The 23351-nt window shown below is 36.0% G+C and overlaps 2 protein-coding genes across 2 annotated transcripts; both read left to right on the top strand.

The window, feature by feature from the left end:
- The first annotated feature begins 1523 nt into the window (after window positions 1-1523).
- LOC117332315 (carbohydrate sulfotransferase 1-like) lies at window positions 1524-6764 on the top strand. Its single transcript, XM_033891201.1, has 3 exons — window positions 1524-1561; window positions 4647-4856; window positions 5969-6764. The coding sequence occupies exons 1-3, from the start codon at window positions 1524-1526 to the stop codon at window positions 6762-6764; spliced, it is 1044 nt and encodes a 347-aa protein (XP_033747092.1).
- Window positions 6765-19932: 13168 nt separating this feature from the next.
- Window positions 19933-20916, top strand: LOC117333686 (tripartite motif-containing protein 59-like). Its single transcript, XM_033893105.1, has one exon. It carries the CDS (start codon window positions 19974-19976, stop codon window positions 20883-20885), a length of 912 nt encoding a protein of 303 aa, XP_033748996.1. The 5' UTR covers window positions 19933-19973; the 3' UTR covers window positions 20886-20916.
- Window positions 20917-23351: the final 2435 nt, after the last annotated feature.

The raw sequence follows: 23351 nt of genomic DNA, 5'->3' as shown, positions 1-23351 counted from the left end.
TCTAAATTCTAGTTACACACATGTATTAATGGCATTCAAGGATGCTCATTCACGCTCTCCTAATATCAAAATGACCATTGGACTTGACGCTTGATAGGGTGAATTCTTTCATCAGTGTCTAGCAATAGCAATAGCAGTTATCGGTCTTCTTGTAAGCGTGTCCGCTTCTTGACCACCTGTTGTGTCTAAAAATAACTCGCGGCATTTATCTTTATTGCGAGATTTGTCACAGAGCCGAGAACGCGACTACACTACATATAAACTACACACATGACCGTTGTTTACAAATTGAGTATACGTGATCTTGCCAATAAAGGTTTCATTTGAACATTAGCAAAACATTCTCGTCATACTATAACTGATACATATTAACAAACATACAACTAAATACTTTTAAAACTCTGAAATATAGCAATATGCGTACAACAAATCATCGATAAAATTCAGATCGGTGAAGTTAACAATGTTCCAGGAATACGGAAAAACCTAACCAGCAATCCAATTGACGCCCGTCAAAATCGGAATTCGAGTCTATTCCTTTTTCTTTTCTTGCTGAGTTCCAACGAATCAATTCTTTTCCTGAGGAAATCCTTAGGGTTTTGCCGATTCCAGTCCCTTTTACTTTCTTTTGGCCGAATCTGTCTGCGGTTTGGCAGGCCCACACTTTCGGTGTTCCGCCATTTTGTGTTGACTGTTTACCCGCCCGTTGCATAGTGGGACTAATTTGCACAGAAATTTGGTCTGTCGGACCCGATTATTATATTTTGAGAATTTTCCGTATGCTTTCATAAATACACATTTTCATCCAGTTTTTGATTCGCCATAATTTGTTTGGTATATGATAAGTCTGAATAGTGTAAAAGTGTCAAAATGTAAACATTTATACATTCTTTGGGAGTATGGGGCTTTAAACCCTATATAATTCTGTTTATCGTGCAGTTTTGCTTTACAGACTATAGCTCGTATTCTGACATTGCGAGTGAATCGATATCAACTCATCTGCATTGAAGATGTAGCGTTCATATTTTTACGAATCATTACGTGCCATGTAGACAGACATTAGCTACCATACAGTCATAATTGTATTTTATTTTATAAAATCATAAAACCCTTTCACTTGTTGTCCTTAGATAGATCATACGGAAGAGCAAAAGATAACTAGATAACTGCTTAAACAGGCGAACAACATCGGTAGCCTGCGATTGCGGACTCATTGCGGCTGAGAGCGACGGGTAAACAAACGGTCGGTGCCAGCGGACTGGAGTAGGGCCAGTGTACTGTATTACAATCACATAGCCGGTTTATTGGTGGTGTTCCTATCTTTACCATTACAATGGGACGCACATGCCATGTCTATGGAATCGGCGGTGCAGTATTACTATCATGCATCTTGTTACTGCTCGCATATAAAGGAAGTGACATCAACAACATTCGCTTTTTATATAGGCCTGTAAATAGGTATGTAAACTCTTTATTTTTCTTTTTTGCTTGAAAAGATAACAGATACTGTTATTTATTCGAAAATGTATGAGATCGCCATTGGTCAGTCGGACAATGTAGGGTATCCCTTCAGGTTGAAATGTTTAACTTGTTGCCAGTGAACTCTTTCTGCTGTAGGTTACATTAAGACAATGCTATTGACAGATTGAGGACGTTATCGTAACTGTCAACATTTTAATGGGTTTTGCATGTTCTTCTGTGTCCAATTCAAAACACATGCATTGATTTACAAAAATAGGGATAAACTTATTTAAATATGTTTGTCATTAGGACATATTTCGGTGTCGGAGACATTTTGATTTTCAGCATGCTTAATTTTTAACGACCTATTCTATCTTTTTACAGGCAATGCAATTAATTCATTTATTTATTGAAGAAAAATATTGAAATGTAAAGTACAATACTTGAGCCAAAGCTATAAATAAACAACAAATTGGTGTGGTATTCTGTATGTTAAAGACACTATGTATTTCTGTTAATAATGAACTTGAAGCAAAGAACCTGACCAGCATCACATCATTATACTTATTTAAACAACGTTTAAGAAGAGCTGTCAGTGACATCATGATACTAGACACAAACAGAGACCCTAAACCAGCACAGTGATAGAAAATACAACCGCTTACTCTGCCACTTAGAAATTAGTAATTTTAATTTTGATCTATACAGAGATCATCTTCTTTACTCCTCATCTTGTACCTGTTGTAATGCCCATGAAATTGTACATCACATTTGCACTTTGCAGTAAGTGTGATTAACCACGTAAAACCCTCTGTGATAAATTATTTGATGTCAATCACAATCACTAGTCTAGATGAACTGACTGCGGTAATTGTGATGAACAAACCAAATATATTCAAATGTGCTGCTGAGTTTGTCAGTTACACATAGATTTCTAAAAATATATAGATTTGACAGTCTCTTAGAATGGAAGATTATCCATTACTGTTTGTGTCATCTTCACCCTTTTCCTTTTCTATGGCAATCTTTCGCCCTTTTAATCTGATAGGCATAGTTTTTGTTCATATATGTAATTATGTATCATTTATCATAATTTTTAAAAGTGTTGTTTTATGTGTTTAAAGAACAATTGGTCATTAAGGACAATCTTACACTGGTAGACCAATTCAAAACCTCAGTTTGTTTGCATCTTTCTGTTTCCTCATTTGTATCATTTATATAGTATAGGATTTAATAAAGAGACTTAAAATCCTTAATTACGTCCTTATTATCTTATCCTTGAATCCACCGACACTTCAGAACCTGCAATTTTTTGCCTTAATTACATTAACTGTAAAGATTAGACAGCAGTACCCATAACTGCCCCCAGAACTCATTGGTTGATGACCTACGGCTGATAAGCCATTATGGACATTTTGGTCTGTATCCGACGGGTGGAGGAAATCCTTTCCTTGATGCTGGATTTTAGGCTATCATAAAGTTAGCACTTTGGTAAACATGGTTAATAGCTATTTATATATTATACCGAGTCTCGGGTATTGTCCTAACGTTCAGACAGATATCTCATATTGTGATACTTAAACACATTTTATGTTTCATTCAAATGTAGTTATAACATTCAACTTTGAAGTTTCAAAATCACAATTCTTATACTCATTGTTACCTTTAGGAGAGATCTTATGTACGCTATGTATATTGTTCAACTTTTTTTCTAAATGAAGTAAAACCGATATGGTTTCAGTGTAAAGTACAACAAAGGAACGGTACTAATACAATATTTACAACTTAAAGAAAAAATACTCCCCTACTTGAACTTTCTGAAACAGAAACATGCAATCAATATATGTTAAATGAATGTAGGATAGTTAATTCCGTAATATCGTATTGTAGGGTCTTCTGGTCCTGTGAGCAGGTATTGATTATTTCGTCATGTATGTGTGACTGAAACGTAAAATTTGTTAGAAAACGACGAAATTTTCACACGCAAACTAAAACGTAACAATCAATAAGAGCAGGTAATTTTGCATTACGAAAACACACAATATGTTAAGACAAACACTATTTACGAGGAAAAAGAGAAATCAATACAATACATGGCCAGTGAACTATTTTCGGAATATCAGGTGCCAGTAACATATATATTATGCATAAAGCTGTGAACTGATGAGATGCCCTGGTTAAACTCCAGATATATAGACAAGTAATCAATAACTCGTATACCAGCAAACAAACAAGTGTTAAATAAAACTTGTAACATCATCAGTTGGTTACTACTTACTTAGAATGACAATAATTGCTTTGATATAAAACAGTAAGTTTCTGAGAAACAAGTACTCAGTAAAAGAGAACTCGGGTTGTCTACACCCGTTGAGGGACAGGTTGGTGTGCAAGGTTTGATAACCAGCGGTGGACTGCACGAGTCCGATGGTCATTGAGAACAGAGATTATAAAACAGGGAATTGTTCACTTTAAAACTAGCACGTGCAACTGTAGGTCAGATGAAAGGGAAGTTGATAGGAGTTGCTCTATCCCAGTAATAAAAAAAATCTATCCCAGTAAGACAAACTGTCTATCCTAGTAAGACAAACTCTTGGTTAACACAACCCATATAGACAAAACCTAGGATCTAATTATCTATCACCAAGAATATAAGAACTAGGCTGCATCATACCTACCTGTTCAAATAATGATACAGTATCAATATAAATCTAACAATAAAAGTATGGTTTACAGTTGGTGATGTCCCCGCCATGTTATCTTGTTACTGTAATACTAGTACTATGATGATTGATGTCCGCGCCGTGTTGTCTTGTTAGTGTAATACAATGTTGACTTATAGGTTTGGTGATGACCCGCCGTGTTGTCTTGTTACTGTAATACAATGTTGATTTATAGGTTTGGTGATGACCCGCCGTGTTGTCTTGTTAATGTAATACAATGTTGATTTATAGGTTTGGTGATGACCCGCCGTGTTGTCTTGTTATTGTAATAAAATGTTGATTTATAGGTTCTGTGATGTCCCACTGTGTTGTCTTGTTAATGTAATACAATGTTGATATATAGGTTCGGTGATGGTCCCGCCGTGTTGTCTTGTTACTGTAATACAATGTTGATTGATAGGTTCTGTAATGACCCGCCGTGTTGTCTTGTTTCTGTGATACATATACTAAAATGTTGATTTACAGGTTTGATGTTATCCCCGACAAGATATCTTCGCAAAATAAGACATATGACGTACTGCTGATTGCCTACTTAAGAGGTGGAACTACCTTCCTGGGAGAGATGCTCGGATTCAGAAATGAAAATTTCTATATCTACGAACCGCTACACAACCTGACGACGTTTGGATATTTTAAACCAGGCTTTCTGTGTAGTATGATGGATGAAAGTTGCAGGTTCGTAGAACAGCCTCAACATAATGTGTGATATTATATATGAAGATAAAAGAAACTAATTGTTGTAAGATGAATAACGTTTATATTTATATTGATAAAAGAAAAAAGGTCTTTTGCCGTAATATTTATTGAGCTCTGTTTTTGCACAGTCAATAACCCATTATGAGGTACCATGGTATCATCTGATCTAGAGTCCTTTTCACTGTAAACAATAGAAATATTATTTTTCACTTCTTATGCAGACTCTTTAATGGAAGGAGATCTAGAGAAGATATTTTTTTCTCGCGGTTTGTTCAAATTATGTGCGTATTTTTGTTTCTAATTGGTGATCAATGGCGTAGCCTCCGTCAACATTACCTTTAAATCGCTACTAGTCCTGAACACCTGAATGGATTATGATAAAATTTAGTCTGTAGCATGATAGGGACAAGGAGACTCAATGTTTATTCTTACCATCAACTGTTTTGTCTATTTTTGAAAAATGGAGCTATCATATTTTCGTATTAAAGGGGCATTCCTTCGTTCGGACATCAGAAACATACACAATTTCTGTTGATGAAATCTATGTCTGAACGATGATTATATGAATGTATGTTCCTACATGTAATGAAATTAACGCCGAAATGTACAAGAAAAGGGCGCATCGCATACAAATACTGTATGTCTTTGCGGTAATAAGTGGTACTTGGGTCGAATTAAGAAGTTCAGGACTTAATACTCGAAGAACTTTGGTCCATCTTGAGAGTAACATTGCTTTAAAGATTATAACTTTTACTACTTGGGGAAAAGTAAATTTAATTTTGAGACCTAAACTTTATTCAAACGAAGAAATGTCCCTTTAAGCTGAATCACTTGAGATGCAGAAAATATCACAGAGATATTGGATTTCGAATTATCTGATTGTATATTGCATAAATTAAACATCCCCGGATGTAGCTTAAATATTTCCTGTTGTGTTACTCATGAATATTAATGTTAAAATTCACTTATCTTATATTTCTATAATGGTATGTAACATAAACCAAACATGTTTCCCGGCTGTTAATGTTAAAAGGTGCTTTTCAACTGTTTATCATACGAGTTACAACTAAACAGTCTTTTGTGTTCCACAGAAGAAACAACCAGACTGATGACCAGGTATTGGATGTCATACGAGGGATATACAATTGTGACAGCCGCAAATACAGGCACCTCCTACAATCATGGCATTATATTAAATCTATGGGACAACAGAAATTCTCTGCATGTAGCAAAACGAGAAATGGATGCCCCGAGAAATACTTTAATCAGTGCTCAACTGCTGTATCAAAAGTCAGTAAAATTCCTAGAATTAGTATCGGCCTGGCATCAAAGCTGCTCACCGAGTTTCCTAATCTAAAAATAATTCACCTTTTAAGAGACCCAAGAGCGATAATGAATTCGAGGTACAGACTCAAGTGGACCCCTGTTCCGGGTGGCGCATTGTCATTGTGTAAAAAAATGAAAAGTGATTATCAGGAATCAATTCAAGTAAAGAAAACTCATCCTGGGAGATTATACACCGTTTTCTACGAGGCTTTGGCACAAAATAATTTGGAAACATTCAAAGACATTTACAACTTCATTGGATATCAATTTGATAAAGAGGATCATCTCCGTTTGACCAAGATGACTGCCTCCACTAAAGACGGACCTGTTGATGATACACGAAGGCATGATTCCGCTAAAACAGCACGTAAATGGAGATACCAAATCAACACAAACGTCCTGATAGAAACCAACAAAGCTTGCTCAGAATTGTATCGGCTACTTGGTTATCCACAATTAAAAAGTATACATGAGCTCAAAAACGAAAGCATCCCTCTTAATAATCCGACATTCCAGGAAAATACAAATGAAAATGTTTTGATTTTTTATGTGTGTAAGTAACAAATTGGATACAGTTTAGCAAAAATGAATTAAAGGTTAAAATCTGGATGGGAATTTGTAAAAGACCCACAGTCCATTTCGTCATTTTCCATGTTGGATTACAAAAAAAAGTTTAAGTGAATAAATTAATACGTAGGAAGCACTTTACGATAAAACCTCGGGACTGAAAAGTTGATCAGCAGTGATGTTGAATTTCTGATCAACAACATCCTTGTGGAGATTGGTGATGAGATCTTCCGACACACCATTGACATGCTCGTGTGATCTTCCGACACACCATTGACATGCTCGTGTGATCTTCCGACACACCATTGACATGCTCGTGTGATCTTCCGACACACCATTGACATGCTCGTGTGATCTTCCGACACACCATTGACATGCTCGTGTGATCTTCCGACACACCATTGACATGCTCGTGAGATCTTCCGACACACCATTGACATGCTCGTGTGATCTTCCGACACACCATTGACATGCTCGTGTGATCTTCCGACACACCATTGACATGCTCGTGAGATCTTCCGACACACCATTGACATGCTCGTGTGATCTTCCGACACACCATTGACATGCTCGTGTGATCTTCCAGCACACCATTGACATGCTCGTGTGATCTTCCGACACACCATTGACATGCTCGTGTGATCTTCCGACACACCATTGACATGCTCGTGTGATCTTCCGACACACCATTGACATGCTCGTGTGAACGAACTGTACCCTTCTGTTGACTGAATTGTTTTGTATTAATACAAAGCTGATTATATGGAAGATCCAATCAGAACAGGTAACATAGTCCTTTTAAAGTCCTTTGATTTCACCTATGTTTATGTTGACGATGTGCTATCTCTAGATAACAAATGTAACCCGAGAACTTGAAATCAAGGACAAATGTACTCGTCAACATCAGTCGCTTTATTTACATCAGTGACGAGGAAGTTAACAAGCTTCGAGAGAAGACCATGGGAACATTTTATGGTCAACTTGATCTCATTTGGAAATATTCTTCTTCATTATATTTCCACCGTCCGAGTATTAAATCCAGTATAGTCAGTACATATATACTACCAGCCAATTGTAGGTCTGAAATTAATTCAGTTTCTTCTTATCCTAATTTACACTTTTAGCATATTTATTACTGAATGCAGAATACCTAATTAATATGGACTTATATTGACAACTTTCCATCTATTGTTTTACCAAGGAAACACACCATATACCAGGTGGTGGTATTACTATGTATTGTTTTAATCCGAGATAATTTAAATAATTGTTTCTATCGACGAAGTTTACTTTGATCCTTTTGTAATTGTCGGTGTTGACAAAAATGTCGTTAATTTAGATTTATATAACGATTTACAAATTAATTGTTTATCTACCAGTAAGTCCTCAATATTACACAATTAGCAACTGTGACTAAAGGATGAGTTAGAGTCTCTTTTGGCAAAGAACTTTAATGGTGGTTACACTATAATTATTGGAGATTTAAATATCCGTACTGGAAAGAGTGCTTGTCTATATTTAATCTGATATCATGTATCCTAGTGTGAGTGACAGATTACAATCACCATTTACATGTGTATGTGACTAACGTCTACCTGTACGTGATAATCCTGGATTAATATCACCATTTACATGTGTATGTGACTAAAGTCTACCTGTACGTGATAATCCTGGATTAATATCACCATTTACATGTGTTTGTGACTAGTCTACCTGCACGTGATAATCCTGGATTAATACCACCATTTACATGTGTATGTGACTAGAGTCTACCTGTACGTGATAATCCTGGATTAATATCACCATTTACATGTGTATGTGACTAGAGTCTACCTGTACGTGATAATCCTGGATTAATACCACCATTTACATGTGTATGTGACTAAAGTGTACCTGTACGTGATAATCCTGGATTAATATCACCATTTACATGTGTATGTGACTACAGTCTACCTGTACGTAATAATCCTGGATTAATATCACCATTTACATGTGTATGTGACTACAGTCTACCTGTACCTGATAATCCTGGATTAATATCACCATTTACATGTGTATGTGACTAGTCTACCTGTACGTGATAATCCTGGATTAATATCACCATTTACATGTGTATGTGACTACAGTCTACCTGTACGTGATAATCCTGGATTAATATCACCATTTACATGTGTATGTGACTACAGTCTACCTGTACGTGATAATCCTGGATTAATATCACCATTTACATGTGTATGTGACTACAGTCTACCTGTACGTGATAATCCTGGATTAATATCACCATTTACATGTGTATGTGACTACAGTCTACCTGTACGTGATAATCCTGGATTGATATCACCATTTACATGTGTATGTGACTACAGTCTACCTGTACGTGATAATCCTGGATTAATATCACCATTTACATGTGTTTGTGACTAGTCTACCTGTACGTGATAATCCTGGATTAATATCACCATTTACATGTGTATGTGACTAAAGTCTACCTGTACGTGATAATCCTGGATTGATATCACCATTTACATGTGTATGTGACTGGAGTCTACCTGTACGTGATAATCCTGGATTAATATCACCATTTACATGTGTAGGTGACTAGAGTCTACCTGTACGTGATAATCCTGGCAGAGGTAGAAATACTTTAAGCGACAGATTACTACATTTATATCTATACACCGGTATTTATATTTATAATGGGTCCGATTCATCCGGTTTTTCGAGTAATTGCAGGTTTTTCGTACCCAGGATTTGAGTGTTTTATTGTTTCAAATATGTTTACCAATCCAATGTAACATCACTGATTATGCCTCTCTCCATGTACAATTTACAGCAAATGTTTGCTATGATGTTACTAAGGTGAAGGATTTGATAGAACACCAGTGCTAGACCATTAAGTGCGAATTTTCTCATGGGTTATTCTTCGAACAAAACATCAACCAAACATCTAGCAAGTGTAGGGCATTACCTGGCGCGGCGTTATAATAATTCATCCGTGGAAAATTCAATTCTGTTTTATAGACAATTACTATATAAATAAACATTGTAGTAGTTCGCATCCGACTTTACGTCATAGGAATAATCAATATAACACGATGACGGGGTAACATTGTAATATATATAACACGATGGCGGGGTAACATTGTAATATATATAACACGATGACGGGGTAACATTGTAATATATATAACACGATGACGGGGTAACATTGTAATATATATAACACGATGACGGGGTAACACATTGTAATATATATAACACGATGACGGGGTAACATTGTAATATATACATGTATAACACGATGACGGGTAACATTGTAATATATATAACACGATGACGGGGTAACATTGTAATATATATAACACGATGACGGGGTAACATTGTAATATATATAACACGATGACGGGTAACATTGTAATATATATAACACGATGACGGGGTAACATTGTAATTTATTATACCTCAGACTTGTATCACAGCTTCTGATTAGTGAAAACCATGTCACGTGATTAAAAACATTCGTTATGTCAACCACAAATTTCCAAATAATTCATTATTTACTTGCTGTCGCTTTCGAAACATCATGTCACCCTCTGAATATCATAATGTCACCCTCTCGTGAGCCCTCCAAAATCGTTATGTCACCCTCTCGTGAGCCCCAACTCGGAACTCTCTTCCGTAACGTCTTCAAAAGTAGTCGAATCAGAGGAGTTCCGAGTATTCTGCTCGATAACAACAATGGCTGCCGGCGGACGCTATCGTCTGCCAACAGTGGAGGAAATGGCGAAATTATTGCAAGAAAAGGATTCTAAAAACACCAAAAGGGTCATCAATGGGGCCGTGGATTCCTTTATACATTTCCTATCTGCAACAGGTAGACCAAAGGATTTTGAAAACTTCGACGTCCATACATTGAACGTTCTACTGGGAGAATTTTATGCCGGGGCCCAGAAAGACGATGGGGTACCTCTTAAACGATCTTCGTTGAACAGTCTAAATATGGTTTGAAGAAATACACATTGAACAAAATGAGTATAGACATCAGTGGTCAGGTTAGAATCCTATGGCTATAGGTTGATTACAATTGAGCATTTGTTGAATAGTTGATGAATTAATGAAATAAATTTCTTAAAACTGTTGATAGTCTAGTAATAAATAAACTTATTGATACCAAAATTGATTCACTTATGTTTTTTTCGGTATAATAAAACAATTACTGCCCTTGTTCCGGGTTGACATGAATATTTGACCACCCGAGAGGTTGGGCAAATATTCATGTCAACCCGGAACGAGGGCAATAATTGTATAATATATAACACGATGACGGGGTAACATTGTAATATATATAACACGATGACGGGGTAACATTGTAATATATATAACACGATGACGGGGTAACATTGTAATATATATAACACGATGACGGGGTAACATTGTAATATGTATAACACGATGACGGGGTAACATTTTAAATATATAACACGATGACGGGTAACATTGTAATATATATACCACGATGACGGGGTTAACACATTGTAAATATATATAACACGATGACGGGGTAACATTGTAATATATATAACAACGATGACGGGGTAACACATTGTAATATATATAACACGATGACGGGGTAACATTGTAATATATATAACACGATGACGGGGTAACATTGTAATATATATAACACGATGACGGGGTAACATTGTAATATACGTAACACGATGACGGGGTAACATTGTAATATATATAACACGATGACGGGTTACATTGTAATATATATAACACGATGACGGGGTAACATTGTAATATATATAACACGATGACGGGGTAACATTGTAATATATATAACACGATGACGGGGTAACATTGTAATATATATAACACGATGACGGGGTAACACATTGTAATATATATAACACGATGACGGGGTAACATTGTAATATATACATGTATAACACGATGACGGGTAACATTGTAATATATATAACACGATGACGGGGTAACATTGTAATATATATAACACGATGACGGGGTAACATTGTAATATATATAACACGATGACGGGTAACATTGTAATATATATAACACGATGACGGGGTAACATTGTAATTTATTATACCTCAGACTTGTATCACAGCTTCTGATTAGTGAAAACCATGTCACGTGATTAAAAACATTCGTTATGTCAACCACAAATTTCCAAATAATTCATTATTTACTTGCTGTCGCTTTCGAAACATCATGTCACCCTCTGAATATCATAATGTCACCCTCTCGTGAGCCCTCCAAAATCGTTATGTCACCCTCTCGTGAGCCCCAACTCGGAACTCTCTTCCGTAACGTCTTCAAAAGTAGTCGAATCAGAGGAGTTCCGAGTATTCTGCTCGATAACAACAATGGCTGCCGGCGGACGCTATCGTCTGCCAACAGTGGAGGAAATGGCGAAATTATTGCAAGAAAAGGATTCTAAAAACACCAAAAGGGTCATCAATGGGGCCGTGGATTCCTTTATACATTTCCTATCTGCAACAGGTAGACCAAAGGATTTTGAAAACTTCGACGTCCATACATTGAACGTTCTACTGGGAGAATTTTATGCCGGGGCCCAGAAAGACGATGGGGTACCTCTTAAACGATCTTCGTTGAACAGTCTAAAATATGGTTTGAAGAAATACACATTGAACAAAATGAGTATAGACATCAGTGGTCAGGTTAGAATCCTATGGCTATAGGTTGATTACAATTGAGCATTTGTTGAATAGTTGATGAATTAATGAAATAAATTTCTTAAAAACTGTTGATAGTCTAATAAATAAACTTATTGATACCAAAATTGATTCACTTATGTTTTTTTCGGTATAATAAAACAATTACTGCCCTTGTTCCGGGTTGACATGAATATTTGACCACCCGAGAGGTGTCATGTCACCCGAGGGCTACGCCCTCGGGTGACATGACACCTCAAGGGTGGGCAAATATTCATGTCAACCCGGAACGAGGGCAATAATTGTATAATATATAACACGATGACGGGGTAACATTGTAATATATATAACACGATGACGGGGTAACATTGTAATATATATAACACGATGACGGGGTAACATTGTAATATGTATAACACGATGACGGGGTAACATTTTAATATATATAACACGATGACGGGTAACATTGTAATATATATAACACGATGACGGGGTAACACATTGTAATATATATAACACGATGACGGGGTAACATTGTAATATATATAACACGATGACGGGGTAACACATTGTAATATATATAACACGATGACGGGGTAACATTGTAATATATATAACACGATGACGGGGTAACATTGTAATATATATAACACGATGACGGGGTAACATTGTAATATACGTAACACGATGACGGGGTAACATTGTAATATATATAACACGATGACGGGTTACATTGTAATATATATAACACGATGACGGGGTAACACATTGTAATATACAGTCAAACCTCGATGATTCGAACTTCGATGATTCGAATTTCTCGCTGTATCGAACTTTTTGCTTGGTCCCGAATTTTCTCACTATATAACACTACTAACGAAACTATGTATGATTCGAATTTTTATAAATCGAAGTTTTCGATGTATCGAACTTTTTTCATGACCCGTTAGCTATGATATTATAGGTAATTGACATCTCATGATTCGAACAAAAAATTTACCTGTACTGACCACTGGACAGGTGTTTGTCGTGACCCCTGCGGCAAGATTTCACACCTCTCCACCAAATGCCCTGACTGACAATAGGGATAACGATAGCGTGTGTTGTCACTCCCGGTCAAGGGGTTTATTAATAATCAGACCAAATTGATAGATAAAAAGTGTATTTAGAAGCCATGACATTTAATCACTCCGGTAAAACATTTCGGTAGTCGTCTCTGATAATCTCCGCCGCCATTGAAATCAGCGGTCGGTGAGTAAATTTTACGGAACTGTAAAACAACCGGACCAATTTTAAACACAAACAATTAGCGATGGCTTCACTCATATTCAAAGTGTCACGTTTCAAACTTATACATAAATATCCAAGTAAATCGATTATTTGTCATTCAATCATGCATTCTCCAACCGATCGGCATTCCGTATTTTATATGCACATAACGTAAACGCACGTGTCTTTAGCAGAAAAGCCTAACGACTTACGTAAGTGTGCATTGTACTTCTTTTGTTTTATCTGTTAACGCGATATAAGTGTTTTGTAACTGATACATATTTTGTTTAATTAATAAAATGCTTAGGTATAATTAATGAAAAGAATTTTTATTTTGTTGTGTTTGAGGTATAAATTAACTAAACTTTTCGATGTGAGCCTGACAGGCGACGATTAACACGAAGACACTGAGGACATGTAACGTTAACAGATATGGTCATTATCAAGAAAACATCGATCTATTGTCAACCATGAATAATTCGAAGTCCCGCTGTATCGAAGTTTTTCTGTTAGTCCCTTGAACTTCGAAACATCGAAGTTTGACTGTATATAACACGATGACGGGGTAACATTGTAATATATATAACACGATGACGGGGTAACATTGTAATATATATAACACGATGACGGGGTAACACATTGTAATATATATAACACGATGACGGGGTAACATTGTAATATATATAACACGATGACGGGTAACATTGTAATATATATAACACGATGACGGGTAACATTGTAATATATATAACACGATGACGGGTTACATTGTAATATATATAACACGATGACGGGGTAACACATTGTAATATATATAACACGATGACGGGGTAACACATTGTAATGTATATAACACGATGACGGGGTAACACATTGTAATGTATATAACACGATGACGGGGTAACATTGTAATATATATAACACGATGACGGGGTAACACATTGTAATATATATAACACGATGACGGGGTAACACATTGTAATATATATAACACGATGACGGGGTAACACATTGTAATGTATATAACACGATGACGGGGTAACATTGTAATATATATAACACGATGACGGGGTAACACATTGTAATATATATAACACGATGACGGGGTAACATTGTAATATATATAACACGATGACGGGTAACATTGTAATATATATAACACGATGACGGGTAACATTGTAATATATATAACACGATGACGGGTTACATTGTAATATATATAACACGATGACGGGGTAACACATTGTAATATATATAACACGATGACGGGGTAACACATTGTAATGTATATAACACGATGACGGGGTAACATTGTAATATACGTAACACGATGACGAGGTAACATTGTAATATATATAACACGATGACGGGTAACATTGTAATATATATAACACGATGACGGGGTAACACATTGTAATATATATAACACGATGACGGGGTAACACATTGTAATATATATAACACGATGACGAGGTAACATTGTAATATACATAACACGATGACGAGGTAACATTGTAATACATATAACACGATGACGGGGTAACACATTGTAATATATATAACACGATGACGGGGTAACACATTGTAATATATATAACACGATGACGAGGTAACATTGTAATATACATAACACGATGACGAGGTAACATTGTAATACATATAACACGATGACGGGGTAACATTGTAATATACGTAACACGATGACGGGGTAACACATTGTAATATGTATAACACGATGACGGGTAACATTGTAATATATATAACACGATGACGGGGTAACATTGTAATGTATATAACACGATGACGGGGTAACATTGTAATGTATATAACACGATGACGGGGTAACATTGTAATATATATAACACGATGACGGGGTAACATTGTAATGTATATAACACGATGACGGGGTAACATTGTAATGTATATAACACGATGACGAGGTAACATTGTAATATGTATAACACGATGACGTGGTAACATTGTAATATATATAACACGATGACGGGGTAACATTGTAATATATATAACACGATGACGGGGTAACATTGTAATATACGTAACACGATGACGAGGTAACATTGTAATACATATAACACGATGACGGGGTAACATTGTAATATATATAACACGATGACGGGTAACATTGTAATATATATAACACGATGACGGGTAACATTGTAATATATATAACACGATGACGGGGTAACACATTGTAATATATATAACACGATGACGGGGTAACACATTGTAATATATATAACACGATGACGAGGTAACATTGTAATATACATAACACGATGACGGGGTAACACATTGTAATATATATAACACGATGACGGGGTAACACATTGTAATATATATAACACGATGACGGGGTAACATTGTTATATATATAACACGATGACGAGGTAACATTGTAATATATATAACACGATGACGGGGTAACATTGTTATATATATAACACGATGACGGGGTAACATTGTAATATATATAACACGATGACGGGGTAACATTGTAATATATATAACACGATGACGTGGTAACATTGTAATATATATAACACGATGACGGGGTAACATTGTAATATATATAACACGATGACGGGGTAACATTGTAATATATATAACACGATGACGGGGTAACATTGTAAAATACGTAACACGATGACGGGGTAACATTGTAATATATATAACACGATGACGGGGTAACATTGTAATATATATAACACGATGACGGGGTAACACATTGTAATATATATAACACGATGACGGGGTAACATTGTAATATATATAACACGATGACGGGGTAACATTGTAATATATATAACACGATGACGGGGTAACATTGTAATATATATAACACGATGACGGGGTAACATTGTAATATATATAACACGATGACGGGGTAACATTGTAATATATATAACACGATGACGAGGTAACATTGTAATATATATAACACGATGACGGATAACATTGTAATATATATAACACGATGACGGGGTAACACATTGTAATATATATAACACGATGACGGGGTAACACATTGTAATATATATAACACGATGACGGGGTATAACACAATGACGGGGTAACATTGTAATATATATAACACGATGACGAGGTAACATTGTAATATACATAACACGATGACGGGGTAACACATTGTAATATATATAACACGATGACGGGGTATAACACGATGACGGGTAACATTGTAATATATATAACACGATGACGGGGTAACATTGTAATATATGATTCACTGACAAAATATAATACAGCCTTATTGACGATTACTAATATACATGTATACAGTATTGGGTACAATAAACAGAGAAACTAAAGTTCAATTGACATTTTACATTATCACTGTACTAGGCTGCGTCTACCTTTACCAAAAGTGGTGATGATAAGTCTAGGATAAAGGGAGATGACTACACGTAATATAGTGGCATAGGTCTATCAAAAACCGTAGGGTTATATTTCCACGTTTAGTTCTTACTTTCCGTCACTCCTGGGAGACGTTTGAACGTCTAAAATGTCCTAAAAAGATCAGGCTTTTACAAGTAGACATTATAAATCTTCAGATTTCCTTACAAATATTAAATCAAATATCTGACGATAACGAAATATCTCTCTTAAACTAAACGGAAGAAGAGTAGGCATGTCAGACAGGCTTTTATAATAGTTCGCGCTATCAAATTGTACCCCTTTTAATCTTATATCGCTTAAACATGAATATAACTATGAAAATGGTTAAATGTAATAAAGTGTATTAAAAACCCCATTCATGTAAGTGTAATTTATTCTCAGTTTTCTCATGGATATTGTAAATATACCTATGTAATATCACCAATGCTGTCCCCGTACCATCAAACCACATCAGCCGAACCTTGACGAGATGTAATCATACAATTTGTTAGAAGTTTTCCTGTTAATTTGGTGGTAAACTTGACATATTATCACAAATGCTGTCTTGTACGTCAATCCAGGGTACAATCCATCAAACCAAGCTGGCCAACTTGTCGTTATTAATAGATGAATGTTGACCCAATGTTAATTGGTATATCTTCTAATCATTTTAGGAGAGTGTATACAGTATAATGTATCCCATCAAAATATGATATGATAACTGATATCTATTACATACTCTACTTCATAAGATAAATAAGAACTATTATAAACATGCCAAGCGTCTTTTAAAATTAATAAGCTCATGAATCTCATATACAACATACAAAATAAATAAAAATATGAATCAACAATATACACCTTGTTAAAACTTGGTCTCTGTTTTGTTTTTGTTTTGTTTTGTCCGTTGGTTTTTTCGGGGTTTTTTTTTTTTTGTGTGTTTTTTTTCTGAACAGTTTTTCTATTTTCTCCGATGTATAGCCCCTAACAGTAAGCGGCTATGTATACCCGGTTCAGTTCCACTCCCAACCAAGAATGATTTTAAAATACAACACAATATCGACACGTACATGTAGTAGGTTAAAAAGATCCGAACTCGTGACTGTAGTCGGTTCACTGATGTTATTGTTCTTACATTACAAGGTACGGGTTATTTAAGGTACAGTCAGCTTAACGGTTGATATCGCACGCATTATATTGTAAAGTCTGTACTGGAATTAAAAATCAACTTATATACTACATTCACTCAACAATCCGACGAACATGCTGAACCATAAAAATTTAATAATGAATTTGAGAAATACTAATTAATGTGTTTTAACTATGAGGCACTTGTTATAATATCTATTGTCATGAGAAGATGTTTGCTGTGATATTGTAACAATAGCTAGTTACAATGACAATGGTAAAATGTGTACCGTTTCCATACGCCACATAACACACAGCCATTAAGTACAGTATTGCATGCTATACAGACGGACTGGCATGTGACCACTTCTAATTCACCTTGGTAAGTAGTATTTTACTCCTGACGATATAGTTCCACATACGGAAATTTAATAAGTAAAAGCGGTAAGCGTATCATATCACCACCCAAAAGACTATTAGTACATTGTGCATTTGTATGACTTTGTATGAATCACATGTATACCTCACTCGAGTTACAGCTTTGTATGACTTTGTATGAATTACGACTACAAGTACATGTACACCTCACTCGAGTTACAGCTTTGTATGACTTTGTATGAATTACGACTACAAGTACATGTACACCTCACTCGAGTTACAGCTTTGTATGACTTTGTATGAATTACGACTACAAGTACATGTACACCTCACTCGAGTTACAGCTTTGTATGACTTTGTATGAATTACGACTACAAGTACATGTACATCTCACTCGAGTTACAGTTTTGTATGACTTTGTATGAATTACGACTACAAGTACATGTACATCTCACTCGAGTTACAGTTTTGTATGACTTTGTATGAATTACGACTACAAGTACATGTACATCTCACTCGAGTTACAGTTTTGTATGACTTTGTAAGAATTACGACTACAAGTACATGTACACCTCACTCGAGTTACAGTTTTGTATGACTTTGTATGAATTACGACTACAAGTACATGTACACCTCACTCCAGTTACAGTTTTAAATGACTTGACAATATCTATCACTATAACATTAAAGTCAGAGAAATTATGGTAAATTAAAAATTATAGTCTATAGTTTAGATTTTTATATTACATTTAGTTTGTATTTTTACATACCCATAGCAGAATAAATGAGTACTTAAATATTTTTTTGAAACTATGGAACAAAATTCCTGTCATGTATGGTATAGACAATGCTCTATATGAATTGATTATTTGTAAACTATAATAGTATATATAATAGTTGAACTACATCATATAATATAATAGCTGACCTACATCATAATATAATAGTTGAACAACATCATATAAAGGTTTAACCTCGCCATATAATGAATAGTAAACACATAAGATGATAAACTAAAATCATTAATGGTGAAGCTGGTGTAATTAGAATCTCTCTTCATATTTTTACCACATGAGTCACCAATGGTATTACATACTGTCGGGTATAACGCGAGAGTAATGATTCACCGAGTCTAACCAAGTCATATATAATAGTGATTAGTGACCACTTAAAAAACTTCCCAACATTCAATTGTTTCTAGGATGTAGCCGAATTCCATTTGAATGTAACACCACTTCTAAAAGAACAACTATCTTATAATGATTATCATTTTTATTTTAGACAACTATTTCCTCATCAGAGCAACAAAATGTCAAGACGTTTGGCTGCCAACATAAAGAATGACCATCTAACGTGCCCGATCTGCCAAGAGACCTATACAGACCCTCGCCGGTTACCATGCGATCACTCATTCTGCTTTGCTTGTCTAAAACAACTGATCAAAGCATCTCGTAAAAACAACACTGTTCGCTGTCCCGTTGACCGGAAGGAAATACGGGCTCCTTTTGCGAACGCGTCCGATTACCACTGGGCCGAGTCGTTCCCGAAGGACGAGTTAGTGTTATCTCTCCTACAAACTGTTCAAGGCGAAGGAGTCGAGGTGCCATCAGGGGTAGAATGTCGGCAACATAAAGAAACATGTGGCTATTTCTGTTTCGGATGTTATGAATTCGCTTGTTCTGAATGCGTGTTGGAAAACCACAAACAAGATGATTGTGACTGCAGAACATTTAAGAAAAGCAAGGAACTGTCAAAAGAACTTTTCAAAGATCGCAGAACCGAGTTAGATGAACTGCTAAAAACCATAGATCGGATGGAAATACACGGCAAAGTCCACGAACGATCTCTAAGGACCTCTGAAACGCGAGTTTCTGAGAGCCTCCACACAATAGCTGCACAGATAGAGAAGTTTCGAGATTCAACAATAGCCAAACTGATCAATATGTTGACACAAATTGAGAACGTGAGTGTGACGAAGAATAAGATCGATCAGGCAAAAATGTTGAAGGAAAAAATCAAAATCTATCGGAAACAGGTCGACTACGTGCATCAGAAGACTGACGTGAGAGAAATCCTAACATCACTACAGGTGCTGAGAAAGAGGATCCATGAGTTCACAGACGATGTCTGCTCCCTAGAAACTTCAGGCAGATTCAGTTCAACTTCATCTACAGATACACCCCGAGCTCGTCAATATATGTCAAAAACTAGGGAGATATAGTTCGGAAATAGGCAAATTACAAGTGACCACTGTATCCGAAGGCTTACAAATGTATGAGGAATCACAAATGGACATCAATGGAAAGAAAATTTCATTTGATGTTGACATTTCTGGTCATGATTCCTCGACATTTGAATGTCTGTTAGAACTTAACGTGTCGGAGGGTAATGCTAGAGACGACCGAACGAACCAGTCCTCCTTTAGTGATGTCATTCTTATCTCACACTCGCTTTTTGCTGTCGATCAAGCCAACAATAAGATTTTAAGATTTACAGACAGAGGGGAGCCGATTTCTTCTATGAAGCTAAATGGCGTCTACAGTATTTCGGTCATACCCGGCACAGATGATGTTGTTGTAACGCAGCCTGGGTGTCAGCGTATTTCTGTACTGACGACACACAAAGGATTGGATGTCAAGGAAACGATCACTGTCAATCAGGCATATTATAAGATTTCCGCCATCTCTGAAAGTAAATTTGCAGTGGTGTGTGGGAACTCTTCCTCCGACAACCGAGCAAAGCAGAAAGGTGGCACGAAAGCCAAAGTCAAGACATCGGAATCAGATCAGGAAGCCATTTCCTCTTGGTATGTCCACGTAGTTGACAGAGAGGGTCACGTTCTGCTGAAAGTTGGTGACGACACCATATGTAAGCCTAGTGTGTTTGGACCACCATATATAAAACCTCTAAAACAGCTTGCCGTTACTTCATCAGGGAATATCGTTGTAAGCGTGGAAACACGGGATCATTCATTCCTCTCTTGCTTCTCGCAGGAAGGAAAGTTACAATGGACGTATGAACCAGCTGGGAAACCAGAAGGAATATACTGCAAGGACGGTATATTGTATGTTTTTCTCGGAGACTCTCGGACATTACTGTTGATGACGGACAGAGGTCATCTGCTACCAAGGTGTGTCATCAAACTGCAGCATTACCAACAAAGTGGCCACGCGATATTTGTTGGTCAGGATATCATAGCCGTGACGGACCTCAGTGACAGTATAAATCTGTTCAAAATTGACAAAACGCATGTCAGTCTGCGCCGATAATTATTACGAAGAACAGGGCAGATACGATTCCGTTTGTTTTTAATCTCCACAAAAGAGTAATAATGATGAATTCAAAACAGGAAAATACTGTACACGTTTACATGTATACGATAGCATCCCTTATGATATTACCAACCTCCAAATTAGAGGTTCTCTCTTATTCTTTAAATTCAAAGTGAATAAATTAATTAAAGACTAACAAAATATGTATTTTTAACCGATCATTTCATGATGCAAGATAATTTTTGTTTTTCGTTTCATTTGTCGGAGTTGATGTGATATATTTCTGTACTGTGGGTATCATTTGTCGGTGTTAATGAGATATATTTCTGTACCATGGGTATCATTTGTCGGTGTTAATGAGATATATTTCTGTACCGTGGGTATCATTCGTCGGTGTTAATGAGATATATTTCTGTATCGTGGGTATCATTTGTCGGTGTTAATGGGATATATTTCTGTACCGTGGGTATCATTTGTCGGTGTTAATGGGATATATTTCTGTACCGTGGGTATCATTTGTCGGTGTTAATCAGATATATTTCTGTACCGTGGATATCATTTGTCGGTGTTAATAAGATATATTTCTGTACTGCGGGTATCATTTTTATTCTGACGGGCAGTTAAACATTCGTCTCACAATCAAGCCAGACCAATCGGTATTCTATCACTTAAAGATCGGTTTCCTCAATTGTTGTTACCGTGAAAATATCTGAAAGTTTCTATTTTTCCAATTTTTGTCTCATATTAAACGCCTGTCAGATCGAGGAACTCTGCTTTAGTTACTTTGTGATATACTGAAAAAATGAACCCGATATAGATTTAAAAAAAATAATAATCTGGATCATAATTATCCCATTCTTTTGTGAAGTGTACTTCTTAGACCACGGAAGAGGAAAAGAGCATACCCTTTCGACGACGACAACTTGGTCCTCAATAAGAAGACATTTTTACAGATTTTAAGTATAAACTGATCTTCCGCTGATAGTTTGCCCTTGATCGTGAGTCAGTTACAACTGTTTTGTTTACACGCGTATATTGTCCTGTTGTCCAATTTGGAGTCTAGATCGAAATACTGGAAAATCGAGGTCTGGCGATTGGACAGGAATACAGCACTATCTGTTGGTAGTCTGAGGATTTATAAGGTTAATAGGGAAGGGGTTTGGTCTAATTATTAATGCTACTAATCAAATATTTCTGGTAAAGGCCTTATAGTTCTTAGTTGCCAGAAACTCTAAGTGTATCTGAAAACTGTCGAAATGTGAGGTTTTCAAATCATACCAACATTTACCGGATCAGCTTCCGAAATGGGATTGAAACATTATAAACAACTGGCTGCCGTATCATATTGGCCAGTTTAAGGAAATCGTACAGGTGAAATAGATATTTCTATGTGTGAGTTCTGTTAGTTTTCTTTT

Source organism: Pecten maximus, chromosome 8 (assembly GCF_902652985.1).
Source record: "Pecten maximus chromosome 8, xPecMax1.1, whole genome shotgun sequence".
NCBI classification, from domain to species: domain Eukaryota; kingdom Metazoa; phylum Mollusca; class Bivalvia; order Pectinida; family Pectinidae; genus Pecten; species Pecten maximus.
The sequence above is the reverse complement of the archived record's forward strand: the minus strand, read 5'-3'. Positions and strand labels throughout refer to the sequence as shown.

Excerpts from the sequence above, each read along its gene's own strand:
- LOC117332315 (XM_033891201.1), top strand. The coding sequence starts at position 1,524 with ATGTATGAGATCGCCATTGGTCAGTCGGACAATGTAGG. Across the intron at positions 1,562-4,646 it reads GGTCAGTCGGACAATGTAGG|GTTTGATGTTATCCCCGACA; the intron begins GTATCCCTTCAG and ends GTTGATTTACAG. Across the intron at positions 4,857-5,968 it reads ATGATGGATGAAAGTTGCAG|AAGAAACAACCAGACTGATG; the intron begins GTTCGTAGAACA and ends TGTGTTCCACAG.
- LOC117333686 (XM_033893105.1), top strand. The coding sequence starts at position 19,974 with ATGTCAAGACGTTTGGCTGCCAACATAAAGAATGACCATCTAACGTGC.